Source organism: Lepus europaeus, chromosome 5 (genome assembly GCF_033115175.1).
Source record: "Lepus europaeus isolate LE1 chromosome 5, mLepTim1.pri, whole genome shotgun sequence".
NCBI lineage: Eukaryota > Metazoa > Chordata > Mammalia > Lagomorpha > Leporidae > Lepus > Lepus europaeus.
In genome coordinates, this window is record NC_084831.1 from 121,579,719 (window position 1) to 121,603,943 (window position 24,225).

The 24,225-nt window shown below is 55.5% G+C and overlaps 1 protein-coding gene across 2 annotated transcripts; it reads left to right on the forward strand.

Annotated features, from left to right (window-relative positions):
- The first annotated feature begins 264 nt into the window (after positions 1-264).
- Positions 265-16,465, forward strand: SEMA4A (semaphorin 4A). 2 transcript variants are annotated; one of them, XM_062193658.1, is made up of 14 exons: positions 265-415; positions 1,590-1,750; positions 2,507-2,569; positions 2,806-2,904; positions 3,124-3,229; positions 3,714-3,830; positions 4,123-4,247; positions 4,381-4,553; positions 5,614-5,764; positions 13,203-13,383; positions 14,173-14,291; positions 14,389-14,546; positions 14,810-14,910; positions 15,237-16,465. In XM_062193658.1, exons 1-14 carry the CDS (start codon positions 265-267, stop codon positions 15,827-15,829), a joined length of 2,298 nt encoding a protein of 765 aa, XP_062049642.1. In that variant the 3' UTR covers positions 15,830-16,465. The 2 variants fall into 2 exon arrangements, with proteins under 2 accessions (XP_062049642.1, XP_062049643.1); XM_062193659.1 differs by having other exon boundaries at positions 331-415; positions 2,507-2,578.
- Positions 16,466-24,225: the final 7,760 nt, after the last annotated feature.

The following is a 24,225-nucleotide window of genomic DNA, read 5'->3' on the forward strand; positions in this document are numbered from 1 at the left end:
CAGAGCAGCAGCCGTGGTCCAGGGGCACCGGGGAAAGTCAGGTCGACGGCGGCGGCGAGGGGAATGGAAGTGACACTCTGCAGGCCCTCGCAGAGAGGGAACTGTCCCCTCCCCTGGCGCTCCCCCCGCCCCACCCCAGCACACACTTCTGCTGCCTGAGGTTCTCCAATTGGCCGCCCAGCGAGATGTGGTAAGAACTGTGTGCTCAGAAAATGCCCTGTACTTGGTTTCTCAGAACCATCTGCTGACGGCCTCTGGCTGAACATGGCCCTCCCGGCCCCGGGCCCGGCCCCCTGCAGCCTCCTGGGCCTTTTCCTCTTCCAACTGCTCCTGTCGACCACTACGACAACAACAACAATGACGACGGCGGGGAGTGGCGGCCAGGGGCCCATTCCCAGGGTCAAGTACCAGGCAGGTCAGTGGCCCATGGCCAGGAGGTGTGGCGATGGCCACATGGGGGAGAGGGGACCTGAGCGAGGGGGAAACAAAGATGCAGAGAGATAGAACAGAGAGAGAGAGAGAGAGAGAGAGAGAGAGAGAACAGCAGGAACTCAAACCCAGAGGAGACTGTCTTAAGAGGGAGCTGGAAGCAAGGGACCAGGGATCCAGGGGCATGGCACCCTCGAGTTCTCCAAAGCTGGTGACTTTTCTTTCTCTCCTTCAGTGTCACTGTCACCAAGCTGAGCAGCTCAAACCCCTAACTGCTTTCACACCCCCAGGTGCCCCAAAGCCTATGGTGGCCATGGGGACTCTGGGCAAGGCAGGCCTTTGCCAACCACACAGATCACATCAGGCTGTTGCACGGCCAGCACCGTGGGCTCCAGGAGTGGGCACTCAGGATGGCCTTGCTGGGGTGTGGGCACCACTTGGCTGGGTTCTTTCCAATGCTGTGGGCGGCTGGTCCTCTCGCCTACAGCTTGGGTGGGGGTTGGTGGAGGGGGGAAAGCAGGAAGGAGTTGGAGCTGGAGAGCAGGGTCCCTTGGGCACAGCAGGGACTGTCGCACCAGCCAGCCCAGACAATGCAGGTCAGCCATTGGTGGAGAGGCCAGCCCTTCCAGCACCTTCCGCCCCTTATTCCCAGCTCCTCCTTTGGCCCTAAGATTCCCTGCGCCTAACGAGCTAACAGGTGGCCGAAGCGCCCGAGGACTCCTCCCACCCCGGCCGACGCCCCACGCCTGGGGGACGCAGTTGCTCACCTCCCTGGCTACAGGGTCCTCTGGAGGAAGACGTTGCCTTTCTGCTCATGGTGGCTCGGGCGGTGGAAATTTCCTGCAATGAGAGAGGGGAAGGAAGCGGAGGTGGGGCCGGGGGTGGTCAGAGGACCCTGAAACCCACAGCCGCCATGACACACAGCCGTGTCTGCTTTTAGCTTTCCTGCTTGCGGCTGCCAACACCTTCCTGTCTGTCTCTCCGCCTGTGGATCCCCCCGCCCATCCTGCCAGCGGGGCCCGAGAGGTCCTTGTCTAGTGCAGCACCGTTGCAGCGACCCCTGGGCCATCACCTACCCTGGTCCTCCCTTCCCCCCACCTCAGGAATCTGCCACCTGCCCACCAACTCCTTATCACTGTCTCCTCACCACCTCTCAACAGGGGACAGACGCAGGGCGCTTGGCTTCTTCCACCAGAAGGGCCTCCAGGATTTTGACACTCTGCTTTTGAGTGGAGATGGAGACACTCTGTACGTCGGGGCCCGAGAGGCCATTCTGGCCTTGAATATCCAGGATCCAGAAGTCCCAAGGTTGAAGAACATGGTGAGGAGCTGGTGCGAGGGAGGAGGGGCCAGCTGCCGCCCTGTGCCTGGGCTGCCTGTGTGCGAACAGCAGCCCAGCGCTGTCGCCTCCAAGGAGCCACCAGCAGTGATTCTTGGTGCCTGGAACTTGACAATGGAACAGGCAGGAAGTATCTGAGTGGCCTCCCTGTTCCGTGGTTGAGTATTGGGAATTGCCAAAAGCTGATAAGGAATCATTGCCCTAGGAGATAAACACAGAGTCAAAGGGCACCAATAACCCGCTATCCGCCCACTGGCAGCAGGGCCATGTGTGGGAGACAGAGAGAGGGACGAAGCTGGCAGCGCCCATCCGCTGCGGCGTTTGTGTCTCTTCCCGTGTGGTCGTTGGCCACCTGCACACTGGGCGCTGGCAGAAACAGTAGCTTCTCGAAGGTGTGACCCCAGGACCCAGGTCTCTAGCTGCCTCCCCCACAAATGTGCCGTGTGACAACCGCTGCCGTGCGAGAGGGGAGGTGCTCACGCCTGCAGCCTAGCTGAGTCTCGGAGTGGCTAAGCCTAGATCCAAAGCCAGTTCTGTCGGATCCCTTAGGAGCTGTGTCCCAATGGGCTTGGGGACCATCAGAATACGCTGGTGTCACCGCTGCCCCACAGCCTGTCCTGGGGTCACCAGGCCCTCTGGGGTTCCCAGCCTGGGCGGGGGAGGGGCCGGCGGGGCTCAGCGGGAACCTGGCGCAGCCTCCTTTCCCTTCCGCTCTCCCTTTCAATTCTCCAACTCCAGATACCCTGGCCAGCCAGCGACAGGAAGAAGAGTGAGTGTGCCCGTAAGACGCCCAGCAGGGAGGTAGTCGAGGTGAGTGGAGGCGGGTCTGGGGGCTCTGGGCGGGCCCAGGCCATCACTCGCTGCCCTCAGGTTGGGCACTTGTGTGCGTGGTGATCCCCAGGTGGCATTGTATAGATGGCAGGGACTACCCGGCACTGCTCTGCACTTCTCCCCACTAGGAGGTGATGGGGGAAGCTCTGGGGACCCCGGAGCTTGGGGTGAGGGGCCTGGAAGCCTGAGTTCCCTGTGTCTCCCAGACACAGTGTTTCAACTTCATCCGCGTCCTGGTCTCTTTGAATGCCACCCACCTCTACGCCTGCGGCACCTTCGCCTTCAGCCCCGCCTGCACCTTCCTTGTGAGTGATGGCGCCCAGCACCGCCGCGTGCATCCACCCTAGCCCATCCTCTGCGGCTCAGGGAACTCTGCTCCCTGGGGACCCAAACTCGGGGACTCCCGAGAGCTTCCTGGCCCCAGACCAGGTGCCCTCGCCGTCTCTTTCCCTCCTCCCTCCACCCCTCACTTCCCAGAGGTGAGACCCTGGCGTTCTGGGCCCCCAGCCTCTACCCCCCTCCAGGAACTCCGAGACTCCTTCCTGCTGCCCGTCTCTGAGGACAAGGTCGTGGAGGGGAAAGGCCAGAGCCCCTTCAGCCCCGCCCACAAGCACACCGCTGTTTTGGTGGGTGAGTGTCAGGCTCCCGGATCCGCCCCACGCTGCCCATCCTCCGGGCACCCTGTGGGTCATGGGAGGTGGCAGAGTCTCTGGAAGGCCGGGGGACACACAGAGGGAGGCCGCAACCTCCGAACACAAGCTCAGAGGGTGATGCGGCACCCAGCCACCAGCTCCTGCTCAGACCGCCGCAAGGGAGGGGACAGGGACGGTTTCAGAGGGAGACTGAGGCCCGAGGGGCTGGGAAGCCACAAGCGGGGAAGAAGCAGACAGGACCGGAGACACAGTTACCTTCTGGGATCAGCGGGTGACTCTGGGAAATGATTGAGCTGGGTGTTCTGGGGAGGAGCCGTAGAAAGGCTGAAATGGTGGCCGGACACCTGCTGGGGCCACCTTAGCAGGGTGCCCAGCGTGGGGGTGTACAGAAGGAATGAAGGGGGCTGGTCCTAGGCAGGCCTCCACCTGCTAAGACGCCCTCCTGCCCACCCCTCTCCTAGATGGCACGCTCTATTCGGGCACCATGAACAACTTCCTGGGCAATCAGCCTGTCCTGATGCGCACCCTGGGATCCCAGCCGGTCCTCAAGACAGACACCTTCCTCTGCTGGCTGCACTGTAAGCACCCGGCCCCAGGCCAGCGCGGCCTGGCCCCTCCCCTGAGCCCTGGACACCTGGCCCCGAGATTTGCTGTGACTCACTCAGCTGTTGAGGGACATGCACTCCTCGTGGGGGCCGGGGAGGGGGGACAGCAGGGAAGAAGCCCAAGTCCCATCCGCCCTTGCACGCCCATCACCAACCCACCTGGAGCTGTGGGGGCCGAGGCAGCCTGTGTCTTGGTTTTCGCCGAGAGGAGCCCCGGGCCCGCAGGTGCTTCGTCCCTAACCGGTCCGCTGCCCCCTGCCTGCAGCGGACGCCTCCTTCGTGGCTGCCATCCCGTCCACCCAGGTCGTCTACTTCTTCTTCGAGGAGACAGCCAGCGAGTTTGACTTCTTCGAGAAGCTGCACACCTCCCGGGTGGCTCAAGTCTGCAAGGTGTGCATTGTGGCTCAGTGGGGCTGGCCAGAGCTGGGCGGCGGGAGAGCCTGTGGGCTGGCGGCAATGGCAGGACTGCATCCCCCCCCCCCGTGGGGGGGCTGCCCTTGACTCCGCCCCCTCTCGTGGGCAGAATGACGTCGGCGGCGAAAAACTGCTTCAGAAGAAGTGGACCACCTTCCTGAAGGCCCAGCTGCTGTGCGCCCAGCCCGGGCAGCTGCCCTTCAACATCATCCGCCATGCGGTCCTGCTGCCGGCCGACCCTCCCGCCGCAGCCCGCGTCCTCGCAGTCTTCACCTCCCAGTGGTGAGCAGCCGGGCTGGAGAGTGGGAGCCTGGACTCTGGGTCTGCGGCCCCAGGAAGCCCTGGTGCGGGATCGCTGCGGCCGAGCGTATACCTGCATTTCCAGTCGTGTTTGGTCGTCGCTACCTCCCAGGAATTCAACTCAAGCCCTTCATGTTCATGGAACAAAGACAGCTCTGAGGGTGTCAGACTAGCGTATGCCCTGCCTGGTTCTGAAAAGAAAAGGAGGCAGTTTAGGAGAGGCAAGCTTCAAAGTCAACAAGCAGAGCCGGCAATGGGAACAAAGGGAGAACACGAGAAGTCAGGGCTGGGGTCAGTGCATTGCAAACGCTTCTCATAGGATGTGTTATATTTGTATGCCAGCCACCTGCGCTTCCTAAGGGCCAAGGCAAAGAGGGAATATACCATCAGTGTGGTAAGATAAAAACACAATCATTGCTTGCTAGACTGGAAAGAGTTAACTGATTTGCCAAGGTGCCACAGCACTTCAGGTTCCTGCTGACAGTGTTCCTTACCGAAGGTGTCTGGTCTGCGTGGGGCCAGAGAGCCACAGGCTCCAGAGCTGAGCACCTGGTGTGTGCAATAGTCGGGTTCACGACAGGGGAGAACAAATCGGTCTCCACAGAGCAGGGCTCAGGAAGTAGAGCTGGTCTGGTAGGCAGGCACTGGTGGGGTCTCTGAGGCCAAGGGACCCCCAAGGAGAAGGGCCTCATGTGGAGCCAGGCTGGGGGGGACACACTGCCCCTCCTGTGAGCACAGCCCCGCCAGGCTGGGCAGGCACAGCCACCCCAGGACCTGTGCCCCAATCAAGTCTCATTAAGGATAATCACACTACAGATCCAAAGATAGGCCTTGAGCCAGGCCCTCCACGAGAGTTAGGGAAACTCCATGGCTCTCCGTAATCCACGCAGCATGGAGAAGGAGAGGCAGCCAGGGGGTGGCCCAGCCTCCACACTCATGCCCTCCTGGGGTTTCCCACTGGGGCGGGGCAGGGCCTTGGAGGGGGTGCTGACTGGTGTGGCAGAGGAGACCACAGCCAGTGAGCCACTGTGCTTGTCTCCAGGCAGGTCGGTGGGACCAAGAGTTCTGCAGTTTGTGCCTTCTCGCTCAGGGACATTGAGTGGGTCTTCGAGGGAACGTACAAGGAGTTGAACAAAGAAACTTCACGCTGGACTACGTACAGGGGCCCTCCCATCACCCCCCGGCCGGGCAGCGTAAGTACCACCCCCAGACTGAGCACTGCCCCCACACTGCCATAGAAACGTGACGGCACAGCAGGTGCCCAGTGCGTGCCAGTGCTCCCTGCCGTCTGCTGACACGTGCACCTGCTCCTGCTGCCCACGTTCTGCAGGTGTCCCGTAGCGTCTTACGGAGCAGGTGCCAGGGCGGCCTTCCCCCGAGGGTAAGAGCACCCCAAATAATAGGGTTTATCGCTGAGGCACTAAGAGGACATGGATGTGTGTCAAGTGCAGAAGTACCGTCTTAGGCGTCTTCCCCTGCATTCTTATTAACCTTTTTTCCTTTGTCAGACTTATAGATGAGGGTACTTCAAAAAGTTCTTGGGAGATGGTTTTAAAGCTATGTTTAGGGCTGGGCTTGTGGTACTGTGGGTTAAGCTGCTGCCTGGGGAGCCTGTGTCCCATATTGGAGTGCAGGTTTGAATCCTGACTACTTGGCTTCCAACCCAGCTTCCTGCTAGTGTATCCTGGGAGGGAGCAGGTGATGACTCAAGTGCTTTGGCCCCTACCACCCTTGTGAGAGACCCGGATGGAGTTCCAGGCTCCTGGCTTTAGCCTGGCCTTGCCCTGACTGTTGTGGATATTTGGGGAGTGATGGAAGAGCCCTCTCTCTCTCTTTTTCTCTCTGTTGGTCTGTCTTTCAAGTAGAGGAACATAAATAAACATAAAGAAGATAAATTTATTTGGTGCAAAAAAATTGAAATCCATGAGTAATTTTTTCATGGTACACGTTTCTATGATTTTTTTTTTTTTTTTGGACAGGCAGAGTGGACAGTGAGAGAGAGAGAGAGACAGAGAGAAAGGTCTTCCTTTTCCATTGGTTCACCCCTCAATGGGCGTTGCAGCTGGCGCACTGCGGCCCGTGCACCACGCTGATCCGAAGCCAGGAGCCAGATGCTTCTCTTGCTCTCCCATGCAGGTGTAGGGCCCAAGCACTTGGGCCATCCTCCACTGCACTCCCGGGCCATAGCAGAGAGCTGGCCTGGAAGAGGGGCAACCGGGACAGAATCCAGTGCCCCAACCGGGACTAGAACCCGGTTTGCCGGTGCCGCAGGCAGAGGATTAGCCTATTGAGCCGCGGTGCCGGCCTCTATGAATTTTTTTAAATAAAACATCACATGCCACCATCTTGTTGCTGATCCATCATATACGTACATGAGTTAAGGGATCACAGACATCTACAGAGTTGATTACCAAAAGCATCCCCACTTCCTCTCCTCCTTCAACCCTTTCAGCTGATCTTTTCCATCCGGGTCTCTCACAAGGGTGGCAGGGGCCCAAGCACTTAGGTCATCAACTACTGCTTTCCCAGGCACATCAGCAGGGAGCTGGATTGGAAGTGGAGGAGCTGCTTTGAACCGGCACTCCTGGGGGTAGCCGTTGTCGCAGGCCTCAGCTTAACTGGCTGTGCCACAACGCTGGCCCTCGTTGCTATTCCTTGTTGTTCCACTTTCAGAGAGTGTTGAATTCCCATTCTGGAAGGTGAGGATTTGACCTGGTTCCCCCACTCTCACCCTCACTCAGTGGTGTGTTAGAACAGCTTGAGGGACTGGTGCTGTGGTGTACCAGGTGGACCCTCCACTTGTGACCCTAGTATCCTGTATAGGCACCTGTTTGAGTCCCGGCTGCTCCACTTCCAATCCAGCTCCCTGCTAATGGCCTGGGAAAGCAGCAGAGGGTTCCCCAAGTGCTCAGAGCCTTTCCACCCTTGTGGGAGACCCAGATGGAGTTCCTGGCTTCAGCCTAGCTCAGCCCTGGCTGTTGCGGCCATCTGGGAAGTGAACCAGTGGATGAATGATCTCTCTCTCTCTCCCTAATTCTAACTTTCAAATAAATAAATAAAACTTTAAAAAAAAAAAAAAGAATCATCTTGAAGCAGCTGGCAAGAACTGTTTTTTCACATCTCTTCCCAAGTTTGTGTGCGGTGACATGACATAGGCTTGGTGCCTACACCCTAGGAACCAGCAAGCACCACAGATCCGGTTCCAGTGGCTTCTAAAGCTGGCTCACCAATCCAGCGCTGCCCCCTCCAGCGGTGTCCTGCCGTGCTTATACAGGCATCTTGGCCAGATCTATCTCTATATGATAACTCTGATTATTTGCAACTGAGCCAGGTAGTAAGCCATGGTTACTTTACCTCTTTGCATAATTTCTCTTTTCCCTGGGGTTAGTAATTATCTTCATTATTTTTTGCTTATTTTGTTTCCTAAGCTCTTATCTTTAATTGAGCCTCAAACTCTTCTTGATTTATCTGAGTGTCTTCTGAAGATAGGCCCCTCAGCTGTGCCAGCAGTCTCAGCTCCTGTCCAGGCTGGCGCCGTCCACATCTGGAGCAGCTGCCGTCTGGAATCTCCCTTGCATGTCACTTGGAGATTCCCTCTGCTCCTCCCTATGACGTACTCATGTTTCTTACCTTCCACAGCTTCCTCTTTTTAAAAAATATGATCTTGGTTTTTAAAAAATTTTTACTTATTTATTTGAAAGTCAGAGAGAGAGAGAGAGAGAGAGAGAGAGAGAGAGTGACAGAGAGAGAGAGAGATCTTCCATGCACTGGTTCTCTCTCCAAATGTCTGTAACAGCCAGAGCTGGACCAATGCAACGCCAGGAGCCAGGAGCTCCTTCCAGGTCTCCCACATGGGTGCAGGGGCCCAAGCACTTGGGCCATCTTCTACTGCTTTCCCAGGTGCATTAGCAGGGAGCTGGATCAGAAGTGAGGCAACAGGCATTTGAACCAGCACCCACATGGCATGCTGGCATTGCAGGTGAGGCTTAACCCGCTACACCACAGCGCCGGCCCCAGGATCTCATTTCAGTGGAGGTGATCTTGATAGATTCTTGGAGAAGAATGCATGGCAGATAAAAACATTTGAGACCTTGCATATCTGAAACCGTCTTTATTCTACTTTCTATTTGATCATGTGGCTCGCTGCATGTACCTCTCAAAGAGAAATCCTTTTCCCTCCAGTTTTAAAGAGCTGGATCTGTTGGCTTCTGGCTGCCAGTGCTACGCTGTTTTGATCCTGACCCTTTGAATCGAGGTGTTTTCAGAACCCTGGGGTTCTGAAGTGTCACGGAGTTGTGCTTTGATGAAATTCTTCATTTATTGTGCTGGGCACTTAGGAATGGACAGTTCGTTCCTTTGCTTCTTTCAGTGTAAGGAGCTTCCCTGAACGATTTCATCCGATTCAGCATGTGTTTCTTGAGGACGTGGGCCGCTGTTCTCGGCGCCAGGACTACAGCGGTGGGCAGGACAGACCTGAGTCCCTGCCCTGCGGGAGCTTGAAACGACTTCCAGAGGACGGGAGGGCCTCCCGGGCTGGCCCTTCAACGTTCTTTTCTCTTTTAAAAGAGCTTTGTTTTGTTGAGTTGAAAAGCAGAGTGACAGAGAGAAGGGGAGAGACAGAGAAAAAGATCTTCCATCTGCTGGTTCAATCCCCAAATGACCATAACAGCCAGGGCTGGGCCAGGCCAAAGGTCTGAGTCTTCCGAGTCTCCCACGTGGGTGCAGGGTCCCCGGAAGTGGAACAGTCAGGAATTGAACTGGTGCCCATATGGGATGTCAGTGTCACCAGGGCAGCTTTACCTGCTATACCACAGTGCCAGTCCCCAAGTTTATCTTTTAATTTATAAATCCACTTATTTACAGATGTTACCCTTTCTTTCTTTCTTTTTTTGTGATTTTACCCTTTCTTAAAGCACATTTTTGTTAACAAATCTATTTACATAGGTATATGTGGGAATTCATCCCAGTTATTTTACAGATCGTACTTGCAAACCACATCCTAAGTCTGCTGTGCACGCTCTGAGAGTTTTTAAAAATATAGCTTGTATGGCCGGCGCCGCGGCTCACTAGGCTAATCCTCCGCCTTGCGGCGCCGGCACACAGGGTTCTAGTCCCGGTCGGGGCACCGATCCTGTCCTGGTTGCCCCTCTTCCAGGCCAGCTCTCTGCTATGGCCCGGGAAGGCAGTGGAGGATGGCCCAAGTCCTTGGGCCCTGCACCCCATGGGAGACCAGGATAAGCACCTGGCTCCTGCCATCGGATCAGCGCGGTGCGCTGGCCGCAGCGTGCCTACTGCGGCGGCCATTGGAGGGTGAACCAACGGCAAAAGGAAGACCTTTCTCTCTGGCTCTCTCTCTCTCACTGTCCTCTCTGCCTGTCAAAAAAAAAATATATATATATATATATATAGTTTGTATATTTCAATCAAAATCCAAGTAAGATCGACAAACTGTGACTGGTTGTTCTTTTAAGTCTCTCTCTCTATCTTTTTAAAGATTTATTTATTTATTTGAAAGGCAGAATTACAGAGAGGCAGAGGCAGAAGCAGAGAGAGAGAGAGAGAGAGAGAGAGAGAGAGAGAGGTCTTCTATCCGCTGGTTCAGTCCCCAGATGACCGCAATGGCCGGAGCTGGGCCAATTCGAAGTCAGGAGCCAGGAGCTTCTTCTAGGTTTCCCACGTGGGTGCAGGGGCCCAAGAATTTGGGCCATCTTCTACTGCTTTCTCAGACCATAGCGGAGAGCTGGATCAGAAGTGGACTTGAACTGACACCTATTGAGATGCAGGCAGTAGCTTTACCTGCTATGCCACAGCGCCAGCTCCTAAGTCTCTTTTAATCTGTATGTTTCCTTTCCATTTTCTATTTTTATCCTCTGATATTTTGAAAAATTTATTTGAGAGGTAGAGTTACAGACAGAGAGAGGGAGAGAGACAGAGAGAAAGGTCTTCCATCCAAATGGGCACAATGACTGGAGCTGAGCTGATGCAAAGCCAGGAGCCAGGAGCTTCTTCTGGGTCTCCCACGTGGGTGCAGGGGCCCAAGGACTTGGGACATCTTCTACTGCCTTCCCGAGAGCAAAGAGCTGGCTCAGAAGAGGAGCAGCCAAGACATGAATCGGTGTCCATATGGGATGCTGGCACCACAGGCAGAGGCTTACCTACTACGCCACAGCTCTGGCCCCCTCCTGTGATATTTTTTAAAGATTGATTTAATCATTTGAAAGGCAGAGAGAGAGAGGACTTCCATCTGCTGGTTCACTCTCCAAATCACCACAGCAGCTGGGGCTAGGCCAAGCTGAAGCCTTGAGCCAGGAGAGTTATCTGGGTCTCCCGTGTGGGTGGGCCATCCTCTGCTGCCTTCCCAGGTACTGGATCGGAAACAGAGCAGTTGGGACTTGAATGGTCACCGCAATGTGAGTGCCAGCCGGGCCCCTTCTCCTGTGGTTTGTTTGGCTTGTCATCCCAAGTTCTCCGGAGTCTGGCTTTGATGATTGCATTTCTGGGCGCAGCTGGCAGACTTCCTGTCACTTGTTCAGGAATGGCCTTTGGAGAGTTGGTCCGTTTCAGATCTGGTCTGGGATGAAACTTGCTTTGTTGTGGTCATGTGCTCTTCCTTCTGCCTTCGTTTTGTGGACTCAGGAATATTCTTTAGTAGCATTCTGTTCCTTTTTACTTAATTTATTTGAGAGATGAGGAGAAAGAAATAGAGCTCACACCTGTGGGTCAAGTCCGCAAATGCTTGCAATGGCCAGAACTGGGTCAGGCTGAAGCCAGGAGCCAAGAACTCCATCTGGGTCTCCCACGTGGGGTGGCAAGGAGCCACCTACATGGGTCATTACTTGCTGCCTCCCAGGGTGCCCATTAGCAGGAAGTTGGAGCAGAGCTGGTTCCTGAACCCAGGCACTGTGGTCTGGGTTGTGGGAGTCCTTGCCAGCGGCTTAACCGCCGTGCCATACGCCCACCTGTGTGCTGGGATGGTGTCACGGCTGTTTTGTTGCTTGGGACACAGTGGTGACAGCAGTTTTCTGCTCCTCAGATCATTACGGTTCCCTCCCAGTTTTTGTCCTTTTTCAAAGGTTTTTTTTTGTTTGTTTGTTTCCTTGCCTCAAGTTCATGGTTTTACCCGCGTGTCTGGTAGTCTGGCTGTGTGCTCACGTAAGGAACATGGAGGCTCTCTGCCCACCTCTCTGTGGCCTCCAGCATCGCTCTGAAAGCCTGCACCTAGGCTGGACTGGTCTCATTTCCTGCTCGGAGGGTGCCGGTCTGGCTCCCGGCGTGGGAGCCACAGAGGAGGGTTGGGTGTGGGGACAGTCTCACTTATTGGCTGTCTCCTGGCATTTCAACCCACTGCATCCAAGGCCCCCTACTTCACCCTCTCTGGGGAAGAAACCTCAGTCTTGGGCCAGACTGGGGAGGAGGGCAGCTACCCAGCCGTGTGGAGCTTGGGGGAATCTGTGTCCTTGCCTAGACTTTCCCATAATCCTCCTCGTTTAGCCTGCCCTGAACCCGGCTTCCAGGGGTAGCGCAGCCACTGATTCATAAACTTTAGGAATTCTTCCTTGTAAATCAGGTGCTCAGGGAGGTCCCCCGGGGCTGCCTTGGGAGGAGCCTCTCCTCTGTCTCTAAGTCTTCACCGTTTGTTCAGGGCTGGGGAACCTTTGCTCTGCCGAGGGCCGTGTGGACATTTGCGACATCATTCGCGGGCCACACAAAATGATCCAGTGAAGAATTAGCCTGCTGTGGGTGGAGTGAGCTTCAAATCCTGCCTGCGCTCGCCTTGGCAGGGCCAGATGATAGGATTTTGCGGGCCTTCCATGTCCCCCACCCCCTGCTCAAACACGTGCATGCTTTTGCCTTCTCTCGTGGTATCCCCACCCCGGGAGGTTTATGCCTTTTAAAAACTCCTTTGGGGAGGATGTGAGATTAGGTGCATGTGTTCCTTTTGGCACTGAGCCTCGCTTTATGGATGGGGAAGTTCGGGCTTAGAGAGGTAAAGCCACTGGGCGAAGCACCCAGCTCATGGGTGACAGAGGACAAGGATTGTGACCGAAGATGGGGACCCAGGTGTCCCAGAGCCACAGCCTGCTCGGCTTGGCAGGGCCTTTATGGAACAGCCGGTCCAGCCCCCTCACTTGATGGGTGAGAAAAAAGGAGGCCTGCCGTGGAGCAGGGGCCCTCCGGAGTCACGCAGCAAAGGCTGAACAGAAACACGGCTGGCTATACCTCCTTTTTCCGTGACAGCCTTCATTGAGTCATCAACTCAGCCAGCATTGATTGAGCACCCACTGTGTGCCAGGTCTGGGGCCATGCCTGGGGCTGCAGCCCTTGCCTACACGGTGCCTCCTGCCGGCTGCCAGGCATCCCGGGTGCAGGTGCAAAGGAGGAGGGCGTCCCGAGTGTTCACAGCTCCTGAGTGACTCAGCGCCGGCCCAGCCCTGTGCTGACTGCCTGCGTGTCCTCGTGCGTTTCACCTGCTGGTGTTGGGAATGTGCCCACCCCGCGGCGGAGACCCCAGACGCGCAGAGGCTGCAGCTCAGAGCCAGCAGCTGCAGAGGCTGAGCGCCAGCCCCCCGCCCGGAATGACGACCGACACCAGCAGGGACGCCAGCCTCATCTGCCTGCTTCCCCCTTCAGTGCTCCGTGGGCCCCTCCTCCGATAAAGCCTTGACCTTCATCAAGGACCACTATCTGATGGATGGGCAGGTGGTGGGCGTGCCCCTGCTGGTGAAGTCCGGTGTGGAGTACACACAGCTGGCGGTGGAGACGGCCCAGGACCTGGAGGGGCGCAGCCATCTGGTCCTGTACCTGGGCACCGGTGAGTAAGGACTCCAGGACATCCCGCTGAGGACTAGAGGGGGGCTGCCCCCTGGGGGAGGAGTGGCTCCTCTGAGTCCATTCACTCATTCACTCCTTCATTCATGCCTGCTGAGCACTTGCTCCGTGCCTGGTGCCCTGTTGGGCTCTGAAAACCCTGTGGGAAAGCAACACAGCCCAGTACCCACCCGTTCTGAGCTCAGCAGGTGGGGGCCACACACAGGGAGGTCTTAGGTGGCTTTAGCAAGAGCTGCTGGTTTGGGGAAGCCACGTTAGAGGGGTGAAGAGTGAGTGGTTCAGAGGAGCTGCACACGGGGTAGTGGAGATGACGCCTTCAGGAAGTGGGAGCAGAGGCCTGGAGGGAGCGGTGCCTGCAGGGAGGGTGGGGTCTGGCCTGGATCCCCTTTCTGTAGGCAGGAAAGGCCTAGAGCATCCAGTGGACTGGGAGGTGCTGAAGAGGTGGCAGGCGCAGGGCTCAGGAGGAGGTGAGGTTGTGGAGGGAGCAGTGGCTGAAGTCCAGGACACAGGGGGAGCTGTAGAAAAGGGGTCTGGCCGGTGGGCCGCGTCTCAGGGTTCTGTTTCCAGCCCGGTTACTGGGCGCGGTGTCAACTGTGTGTTGGGCTTCTTCAGGGCTCTCGTTTGTTAGGGGGTTAGTGGCCAGGGACTGTTGGGCATTCACAAGAGAACAGCTCCATCGCCATGGCACAGCGGGGACAGGGCGGGGGCGGGGCCTGCTGCCGGCTGGGGAGGTGTGGGCAGAGGGAGATGCTCTGGGCTCTGTCTCCCACAGCCACGGGCGCCCTGCACAAGGCTGTGGTGAGTGAGGACAGCAGCGCCCACCTGGTGGAGGAGATCCAGTTGTTCCCTCGCCAGGAACCTGTTCGCAACCTGCAGCTGGTCCCCGCCCAGGTGAGAAGAGACCTGGCCTTCTGGTGGGGCTGCCTGGGGGACCCAGGGGTGGGGGCTGTCTGCTGGGACTTCCTGATGCTCTGCCTCTGTCTCCCAGGACGCAGTGTTCGTGGGTTCCTCAGCAGGCGTCTGGAGGGTCCCCCGTGCCAACTGCAGTGTCTACGAGAGCTGTGTGGACTGTATCCTGGCCCGGGACCCGCATTGCGCCTGGCACCTCGAGTCCCAAATGTGCCGCTTCCTGTCCGCCCCGAGCCTGTGAGTGCTAGTCCTGGTGGCAGCTGTAGGTGGCTGGCCGGGTCCCTTCCTACCCGGCTTCTGCCGCTGCTGTCCTCTCTCCAGGAGCTCCTGGCACAGTCACTGCTGGGCTCCTCCAGCTATGCGGGCTGTCCTGGGCTCCTGTCCTCTCCATTCCCACTGGTCACCTGCAGCCTCTTGCCCCTGCACTTCCTTCCCTTCTTCCTTCCTCTGCCCACTTTTGTCTGTTTCAAGGGCTGTGTTTGCCTTCCCTGCCCTCTCAGGAACACCTGGAAGCAGGACATGAAGCGAGGGAACCCAGGGTGGGCCTGTGCCAATGGCCCCATGGGCAGGAGCCACCGGCCCCAGAGCCGCCCACAGATCAGTGAGTGTGGGACTGAGCTGGGTTGGGGGTGGAGAGCAAAGGGTCTATGGACTCTGGGCAGGGCTGGGTCTTCCTGCAGGGCCAGAGCTCAGCCTCAGAGTTGGGTTGGATTTGGGGCTTGGCTGTAAGTTTTGAGCTGCGGGCCAAGCTGGTGTTCAGGATTGAGGCTGACTTAGAGGGAGATGGACTGGAGGTGAATGTGGGGTCCAGGCCAGAGCCAGAGAAGGGGTGAGCATTGATCTGGGGAGTTGCAGTGGCACCGGAGGTGAGCGTTGGGGTCCCCCATCTTCCTCCCGCACACCTGTTGCCGCTTTCTTTCTCTGCAGTTAAGGAAGTCCTGGCTGTCCCCAACTCCATCCTGGAGCTCCCCTGCCCCCGCCTGTCAGCCCTGGCCTCTTACCACTGGACTCACGGCGCAGCCACCATCCAGGAGACGCCCTCCACAGTCTACAATGGCTCCCTCCTGCTGATGCCCCGGGATGGAGTCGGGGGCCTCTACCAGTGCATGGCCACTGAGAACGGCTTCTCGTACCCTGTGGTCTCCTACTGGGTGGACAGCCAAGACCAGCCCCTGGCGCTGGACCCTGAACTCACCGGCATTCCCCGGGAGCGCGTGCAGGTGCCGTTGACCAGGGTCAGCGGCGGGGCCGCGCTGGCTGACCAGCGGTCCTACTGGCCCCACTTTCTTGCCGTCACCATCCTGCTCGCCTTGGTGCTGTCTGGAGCCCTCATCGTCCTCCTTGCCTCCCCGCTGGGGGCACTTCGGGCTCGGGGCAAAGTCCAAGGCTGTGAGATGCTGCCCCCCAGGGAGAAGGCCCCACTGAGCAGGGAGCAGCACCTGCAGCCCCCCAAGGAACAAAGGACCTCTGCCAGTGACGTGGACGCTGACAACAATCACCTGGGCCCCGAGGTGGCTTAACCTCTGGGCACAGGGACTGTGAGGCAGGGCAGGTGCCTGGCCATGCTGCTGGGGGGGGGGGGGGTCTCGGAGCAGGGCATCCCCCAGTAGGATAAGAGTAGTGCAAAAGAGCACCTTCTCCTGCCACCTGTGCCACCAGTAACACCCGTGGGGGCTGTGCACCCAGCCTGCCTTCCTGATGGGACTCCCTTCCACCCAGCACGTGGGGGCTCCCCAGACCTGCACCTGCACGATGCCCGGAGCACCTGGGGAAGATCTTTCAGTCCTGGCCATTCTGGGGGGCGCCGTCTAGAAACACACTGCTCCAGGAGACCCTAAGAGACCCAGTGGTCACAGGACCCAGAGGTGATGAACTCCAAACATCTCCATACCTCTCCGTGAACCTCCGCTCTGCACCCAGCTGCCACCTTGGACACCAACTTTCTCCTTGCGCAGGGGTCCCTAGGGCTCTGCAGGGAGCTGCCCTGCCTGCTCCCTTCGCCAACCATGCACCACCGAGGCCCTGGAAGTCTGTCTTGAAGTCTGACCACCTTCCTTCTTGCTCCCGTTGGGGCAGATTGTGACTTCCTCCCAGGCTAGAATGGCAGGAGCAATCTGAGCCTTGTTCTTGCCTTTACTCGGTCACCCTTGACCTCTCTCCTGTCCCCTTCTATTTGTTTTGAGATTCAGAAAACTGCTTGGCACAGTTTATTTTTTATTAAAAAGACAAAAGCTCATGCTGGGTGCTGTTTCCTTCTGAGCAGGGCGCTGCAGCAGAGGACTGCTTGGGTGCGAGGGGAGCCAGCACCCCAGGGTGCCAGTGGGGAGGAGGGCTGAGCTCCTGGGGCTTCCTCCTGCGCCCCGCCAGCTGCCCCGCGGGGAGGCAGCCCCACAGCCCTTCCTCCATGTCAGGCAGTGCTACAGGGGCCTCCGACTTTGTGGGAGGGGCGTGTGTTGATCAGCCTCAGCTGTGTCTGCCAGGCAGCTGACACCTCATCTGTCACCGACGCCCACACTTGCTGTCCCCAGCTTCCCCGCGCTTCTCGTGACTCCTTCCTCACTGTGGCAGCTGCCTTCGGCTCTTGGTAGATGAATGTATGGAGGCACCGTGCAGCCACCCCCGTCCCGGCCACGTCCTGCCCGGGGTGTGACGAGCGAGGCCGCGTCCACTTGTCCGCGCATCCACACGTCCACACCACCTGCTGTCCCTTCTGCCGTGAAGGCCCTCCTCCAGCCAAAAGCAAGCGTGTGCATGCTCCCTCCCCTCCAAGGCCTCCAGCTTGTGAGGTTATCTGAGCTCTCCCTTGCCTTTAAGCTCCCTCGCTCACCCACCCGCCCACCCGCGTGCTCAGGCAGCTCTTTGTGGGAGAAACAAAGCAAAGCTCTCACTTCTCTACCGAGACACCTGCCTGGTCTGTCAGTCTGTCAGGTGTGTTCTCGTCATTAAACTCTGCTACCTCGATTACCGCCTCAAACAAACAAACAACAAAACGGGGCCAGCACTGTGGCACAGAGTTAAAGCCCTGGCCTGCAGTGCTGGCATCCCATATGGGTGCTGGTTCAAAGCCCGGCTGCTCCACTTCCCATCCAGCTCCCAGCTAATGCACCTGGAAAGGCAGCAGAGGATGGCCTAAGTGCTTGGGCCCCTGCACTCACGTGGGAGACACAGCAGAAGCTCCTGGCTCCTGGCTTTGGCCTGGTCCAGCCCCAGCCATTGCAGCCAACTGGGGAGTGAACCAGCAGATGGAAGATCTCTTCATCTCTCTGTCTCTCTGTAACTGCCTTTCAAATAAATAAATAAATCTTAAAAAAAAAAAAAGAAGAAGAAGAAGAAGTGTATCCAGGACTGAAACCAGGCACTCTGATTGGGATTCGGGTGTTCCAAGTGACTTAGAGATTAACCAGCTGTACTACAACACCCATCCCACTTCTTACATTTGTGTTTAAAATTTTTTTTTTTAATTTGAGAGGCAGAGACAGAGACAGACAGAGATCTCCCACTTGTTGGTTCACTCCTCAGATACCTGCAGCAGCTGGGACTGGGCCAGGCTGAAGCCAGGAGCAGGAGTTTTCCATTGCGTGGTAGGGACCCAACCACTGGGAGCCAACACTTGCTGCCCCAGGGTGTACGTTGGTGGCAAGTTGGAATCCACGCTGCAGCCGAGCCTCGAACACAGGCACGCCGATGTGGGCGGCAGGTATCCCAAGTCAGAAGCTGCCCCCTTGAGGTTTTTTTTTTTTTTTTTTTTTTAATTGATTATTTAAAAAAAAAACCCACTATGATATTTATGTCATTTTTAAGTGTCCGGTTCTGTAGGGTTAGCTAGAGTCCCGTGGTTGTGTAACAGAGCTCCCGAACTTCCTCAACCTGCAAGTCTAAAACTCGGTTCCCTCCAATAACAACTGCCCACTCTCCCTCGCCCAGACCCGGTGAGCCCCATTGACTGTGACTTTGAGTACCCCAGAAACCTCCCGCGAGTGCGATCATGCAGCAGTTTTCCTTTTGCGACCTGGCATAATGTGCTCCAGGCCACAGTATGGCAGGAGTGTCAGGACAGCCTTCTGTTTTAAGGCCCAGTGATACTCCACTGTGTAGAGACCACATAGTCTTCATCCCTTCCCCCACCGAGGGACACACAGGTGGTCTCTGCCTCTGGGCTGTTGGGAAGAACACTACAGTATATGTGAGTATGCAAACATCTCGTCAAGATCTAGATGAGGCTGTGACGTAGTGGGTAAAGCCGCTCTGGCTGCAGTGCTGGCATCCCAAATGGGTGCCGGTTCAAATCCCGGCTGCTCCACTTCCTATCCAGCTCTCTGCTATGGCCTGGGAAAGCAGTAGAAGATGGCCCAAGTCCTTGGACCCCTGCACCTGCGTGGGAGACCTGGAAGAAGCTCCTGGCTCCTGGCTTTGGATTGGCACAGCTCTTGCCATTGTGGCCAATTGGAGAGTGAACCATTGGATGGAAGATCTCTCTCTCTCTCTGCCTCTCTTCTTTCTGTGTAACTCTGACTTTCAAATAAATAAATTAGTTAAAAAAAAAAAAAAAAAAGATCCAGGTGACTGTGCTGTTTTCACCAGGGCCTTTTGGCGTCTCTAGTTTCTGAAGGCCCCGGACTTACGATGGGTCCCCTGGCAATGTTACGGTTTTCTGACTTTAGGATGGCATGAAAGTGGTATGCATTCAGTAGAACCCTACTTTGCATTTTGATCTTTTCCTGGACAGCGATAGGTGACACAGTCCCCTCTCCTGATGCTGGGTGAGGTCGGTGAAGCCACAGCTCCCAGGGCACACCCCTGACCCACGACACTGCACTGCGCTGCACAGCTAAACCATGTGGAAGACTGGCTGGATTAGGTGTATTTTAAAAAAGACATTTATTTATTTGAAAGGCAGAGCAACAGAGAGGGAGAGGGGGAGGGGGAGGAGGAGGGAGAAAGGGAGGGGGAAGAGGAGGGAGAAGGGGGAGGGGAGGGGGAGAGGGGAGGGAGAAGGGGAGGAGGAAGGAGGGGAGGGACAGGGAGGAGGGGAGGGGGAAGGGGGAGGAGGAGGGAGGAAGGGAGAGGGAAGGGGGAAGGGGAGGGGGAGGGGAGAGGGAGGGGAGGGGGAGGGCAGGGAGAGGGAGAGAGGTCTTCCATCTGCTGGTTCACCCCCTAAATGGCCACAACAGCTGGAGCTGCACCAATCTGAAGCCAGGAGCCTGGAACTTCCTCTGTGTTTCCCATGCAGATGCAGGGGCCCAAGCTCTTGGGCCGTCTTCCACTGCTTTCCCAAGCCATAGCGGAGAGCCAGATGAGAAATGGAGCAGCCGGGACTCAAACCAACACTCATATGGGATGCCGGCACTTCAGGTGGTAGTTTTACCCACTATACCACAGCACTGGCCACAGAGTACGCATATTTTAAAAATGATGTATTTATTTACTTGAAAGGCAGAGCGATTGTGATAGGGGGATAGAGAGTGAGCGAGCCAGCGAGTGAGCGAGCGAGAGAGAGAGAGGTAGCCTCCATCCATTGATTCATTCTCCAAATGGCCTCTACTGCCTGGGCTGGGCCAGACAAAAGCCAAGAGCCAGGAGCTTCTTCCAGGTCTATCACATGGGTGAGGGGCCCAAGCACTTGGGCCATCTGCTGCTGCTTTCCCAGGCACATTAACAGGGAGCTGAATCAGAAGTGGAGCTGCTGGGAATTGAACCAGTACCTATATGGGATGCCAGTGTTGCAGGCAGTGGCTTAACCTGCTATGCCACAGGACTGTCCCCTACTCCCATGCCTAGCCCTGGTCTCCAGATGGCCTGTTATGGGACTTGTTGACCTACATAATTGCATGAGTCCATTCAAATAAACGTCTTCTCGTATAATCACATTTATATCTGTATCCATCTATACTGTATTGGTTCAGTCTCAGGAGAATCCTAATACACCCTCTTCCTCCCATTCCCCACGCCTGGCCTTTCTGAATGTATGGACCACAGTTTGCTTTCCCCTTCATCCATCAGCGGACACTTGGGTTGCTTCCATGTTTTGACTGTCATGAGTGATGCTGCTGTATTAGCTTTGCATCGCAGCACAATACTGACATAGGTTACTTATAGAGAAGAGGTGTTTGCTCACCGTTTTAGAGGTTCAAAGGTACGGGGCCTGCCTCAGGCAGTGCAGTTCTGGTGACAGCCACGGTGGAAGGCAGGTGGCAGGTGGTGCAGTGTGTGGAGAAAGGACCATGCGGCAAGTTAGGAAGCAGCGAGAATGACTCCTATCCCACAAGCCCTTCAAAAGGCACCTCCCACACCCAGTAACCGCCCACCAGGCCATGGCTCTCCAAAGTATTTCCCAATGGCACCATGCTGGAGATGGGGGTTGGAGCACCGCTATGTGGGATGCCCACGTCCTGTACTGGAGTCCCGCCTCAGCCTTTGTTTCCAATCCAGTTTCCTGCTAAAACATCTGGGAGGCAGCAGATGATGGCTCAAATATCGAGTCCCTGCTAACCTTGTGGGAGGCCCAAATGCAATTTTATTTTAAGATTTATTTTATTTATTTGAAAAGCAGAGTTAGAGAGGCAGAGAGAGAGAGAGAGAGAGAGAGATGTCTTCCATATGCTGGTTCACTCCCCAAATGACTGCAATGGCCGGAGCTGAGCTGATCTGAAGCCAGGAGCCTGGAGCTTCTTCTGGGTCTCCCATGCGGGTGCAGGGGCCCAAGGACTTGGGCCATCTTCTACTGCTTTCCCAGGCCACAGCAGAGAGCTGGATCCGAAGAGGAGCAGCCTAGACTAGATCCGGCGCCGACATGGGATGTTATTGCTGCAGGCTGGGGCTTTAACCCACTGTGCCACAGTACCAGCCCCCAGATGCAATTTTTGATGCCTTCCTTTGGCCTGGTCCAGCCCCAGCTGTTTTGGGCATTTCGGGAGGGAACCAGTGAGTGGAAGATTCTCATTCTCTCTCTCTCTCTCTCTCTCTCTCTCTCTCTCTCTCTCTCTCCCTTCCTCCCCTGTGTCACTTTGCCTTTCAAATACATAAAAATGAATAAATAGACTTTTTTAAAAATAGCACTATTATGGGGACCAAAGCCTCAAGTGAACCCTTGGGGGACTCAAACCACATCCAAACCACAGCAGCTTCTGTGAACCTGGGTGTATGAGCAGCCCATTGAAACTTAGCTTTAGTTTGTATATAAACTCAGAAATGGAATTGCTGGATTATACAGTCACTCTAGGTTCAATTTTTTGAGGATCTTTCATTAACAGTTTCCAAAGTGGCTATACTATGTTCCATCCCCACCAACAAATAGTGCACAAGCACAGTTGATATTTTTTGATTCCGTGGGTTTTATTTTTTTGGAGGTGAGGGTTAAAGATTTATTTATTTATTTGAAAGTCAGTTACAGAGAAGGAGGGAAAGTCAGAAAGAGATCTTCCATCCTCTGGTTCACTCCCGAGATGGTGGCAATGGCCAGTGCTGTACCAGGTCAAAGTAGGAGCCAGGGGCTTCATCCAAGTCTCCCTCACGGATGGCAGGGTACCAAACACTTGGGCTATCTTCCACTGCTTTTCCCAGGCCATCAACAGGGAACTGGATTGGAAGTGGTATTACCAGTTGATGAAGGCAAACTCAGTTCTTGTCTCATATAGAAGAATTTTCACGTGGACAGGGACAGTGAGCAAAGCAAGATTTGTTTACATGACAAGCCTCCTGCAGCAGCCAGGAAGGGGTTCCAAGGGAGGAATGCCCTGGGGAAGCTTGCGGGTACTGACTCCTTTTATGAGCAAAAGTAGCTACCTAGATTTAACCAATCAGGATAGGAGCAGAATAATACCTAATAACCAATCAAAGGGCTAGAATAATAACCAATCAGAAGGCTAGAAATAACAACCAATCCGAGGACTGGGAATAACAACCAATCAGAGGCAGGGATAAAAACCCATCGGAGGGCTGGAATTGGTAATCCTATATAACCTATTCTCTTGAGAAAGCTCTGTGTTGCTAAAGTAGCCTCTGGGAAGAAGCAAGCGCATTGTCCACTCTTAAGGGATTCTGCCCCTTTCCTCATTCTAACTGGGACCTTGACCTAAGTGCCTATTAGCCCATCTAACTCCTCACAGTGGAGCAGCTGGGACCCTTTCTTGCTCATATGGGATGCTCACATCAAAGGCTTTACCTGCTATGCCACAATGCTGGCCCCTGTGTTTTTGTTTTGCTTTGTTTGCTTTTTTAAGATTTATTTATTTGGGACCCGCGCTGTGGTATAGCCGGTAAAGCTGCTGCCTGCAGTGCTGGCATCCCATATGGGTGCCAGTTCAAGTCCTGGCTGCTCCACTTCCAATCTAGTTCTCTGCCATGGCCTGGGAAAGTGGTAAATGATGGCCCAGGTCCTTGGGCCCCTGCATTCACGAGGGAGACCTGGAAGAAGCTCCTGGCTTCAGACTGGTCAACTGGGGAGTGAACCAGCGGATGGAAGACCTCTCTCTCTCTCTGTCTCTCCTTCTCTCTCTGTGTAACTCTTTCAAATAAATAAATAAATAAATCTTTGAAAAAGAGATTTATTTATTTATTTGAAAGGCAGAGTTACAGAGAGGCAGAGAGAGTGAGGTGTTCCATCTGCTAGTTCAATTCCCAAATGGCTGCAACAGCTGGAGCTGAGCCAATCTGAAGCCAGGAGTCAGAAGCTTTTTCCGGGTCTCCCACGTGGGTGCAGGGGCCATCTTTCACACTGCCTTCCCAGGCCATAGCAGAGAGCTGGATTGGGAGAAGAGCAGCCGGGACACGAACCGGTGCCTATATGGGATGCAGGCACTGCAGGCAGAGGCTTAGCCCACTATGCCACAGTGCTGGCCCCCAAAAGGAGGAAATTATTAAATTAAGTTTAAACCTGAGCATGACAAACTGCAACCTGACTTGGTACACGTGGCTGAATCTTAGCCATCACAGAATGTGAGCGAGCTTCTGGCAATTGCATGCGGCCAGCTGGTTCAAAAAGGGCAAAACCCTCAGCCAGATAAACCGTCTCTGTGCATCAATTCCATTTCCTGCCATAAATATCTGAGCACACTGCAGCCCGATTTCTCTGGACCTGTTCTGTGTCTGAGGACTGCCCAATTACTAGAATCATGAATAAAGCCATTTAAGATCTTTAACTGGGGTTTGGCACTGTGGTGCAGCAAGTAAAGTTGTTGACCGCAACACCAGCATCCCACATCAGAGTGTCTGCCTGAGGCTTGTTTGCTCTGCTTCTGACCCAGCCCTCTGCTAGCAGGCATGAGACAGCAGCAGAAGATGACCCAAGTACTTGGGCCCCTGTCCCCCATGGAGTTCTGAGATCCTGGCCTTGGCCTGGCCCAGCCCTGGCCGTTTTGATCATTTAGAGATTGAACCAGAAGATGGGAGATCTCGCTCTCTCTTTCCCTCTCTCTCTGTCACTCTGTCTTTCAAATAAATAAATCTTTAAAAACAATTGTTAAACTAAATTTGCCATAATTTTATCTTTTTAAGATTTATTTGAAAGATAAAGAGAGAGAGAGAGAGAGAGAGAGAGAGAGAGATGTCTTCCATCTACTGGTTCACTCTCTAAATGGCTGCAATAGGCCAGAGCTGAGCCAATCCAAACTCAGGAGCCAGGAGCTTCTTCCAGGTCTCCCATGTGGGTGCAGGGGCCCAAGGATATGGGCCATCTTCTACTGCTTTCCCAGGTGTGTTAGCAGGGAGCTGGATTGGAAGTGCTGTACCCATGACTCGAACAGGCACCCCTATGGGATGCCGGCACTGCAGACTGGGTCTTTAACCCGCAGTGCCACAGTGCCAGCCCCATAATTTTGTCTTTTGACAAAATTTAGGGTACAGGCCGGTGCCGTGGCTCAGTAGGCTAATCCTCCGCCTTGCGGCGCCGGCACACCGGGTTCTAGTCCCGGTCAGGGCA

Bases quoted from the DNA above. Each gene is read 5' to 3' on its own strand.
- SEMA4A (XM_062193658.1), top strand. From the start codon at position 265: ATGGCCCTCCCGGCCCCGGGCCCGGCCCCCTGCAGCCTCCTGGGCCTT. The intron at 13,384-14,172 runs GTGAGTAAGGAC...TGTCTCCCACAG, and splicing joins GGTCCTGTACCTGGGCACCG to CCACGGGCGCCCTGCACAAG. The intron at 14,547-14,809 runs GTGAGTGCTAGT...CTGCCCTCTCAG, and splicing joins TTCCTGTCCGCCCCGAGCCT to GAACACCTGGAAGCAGGACA.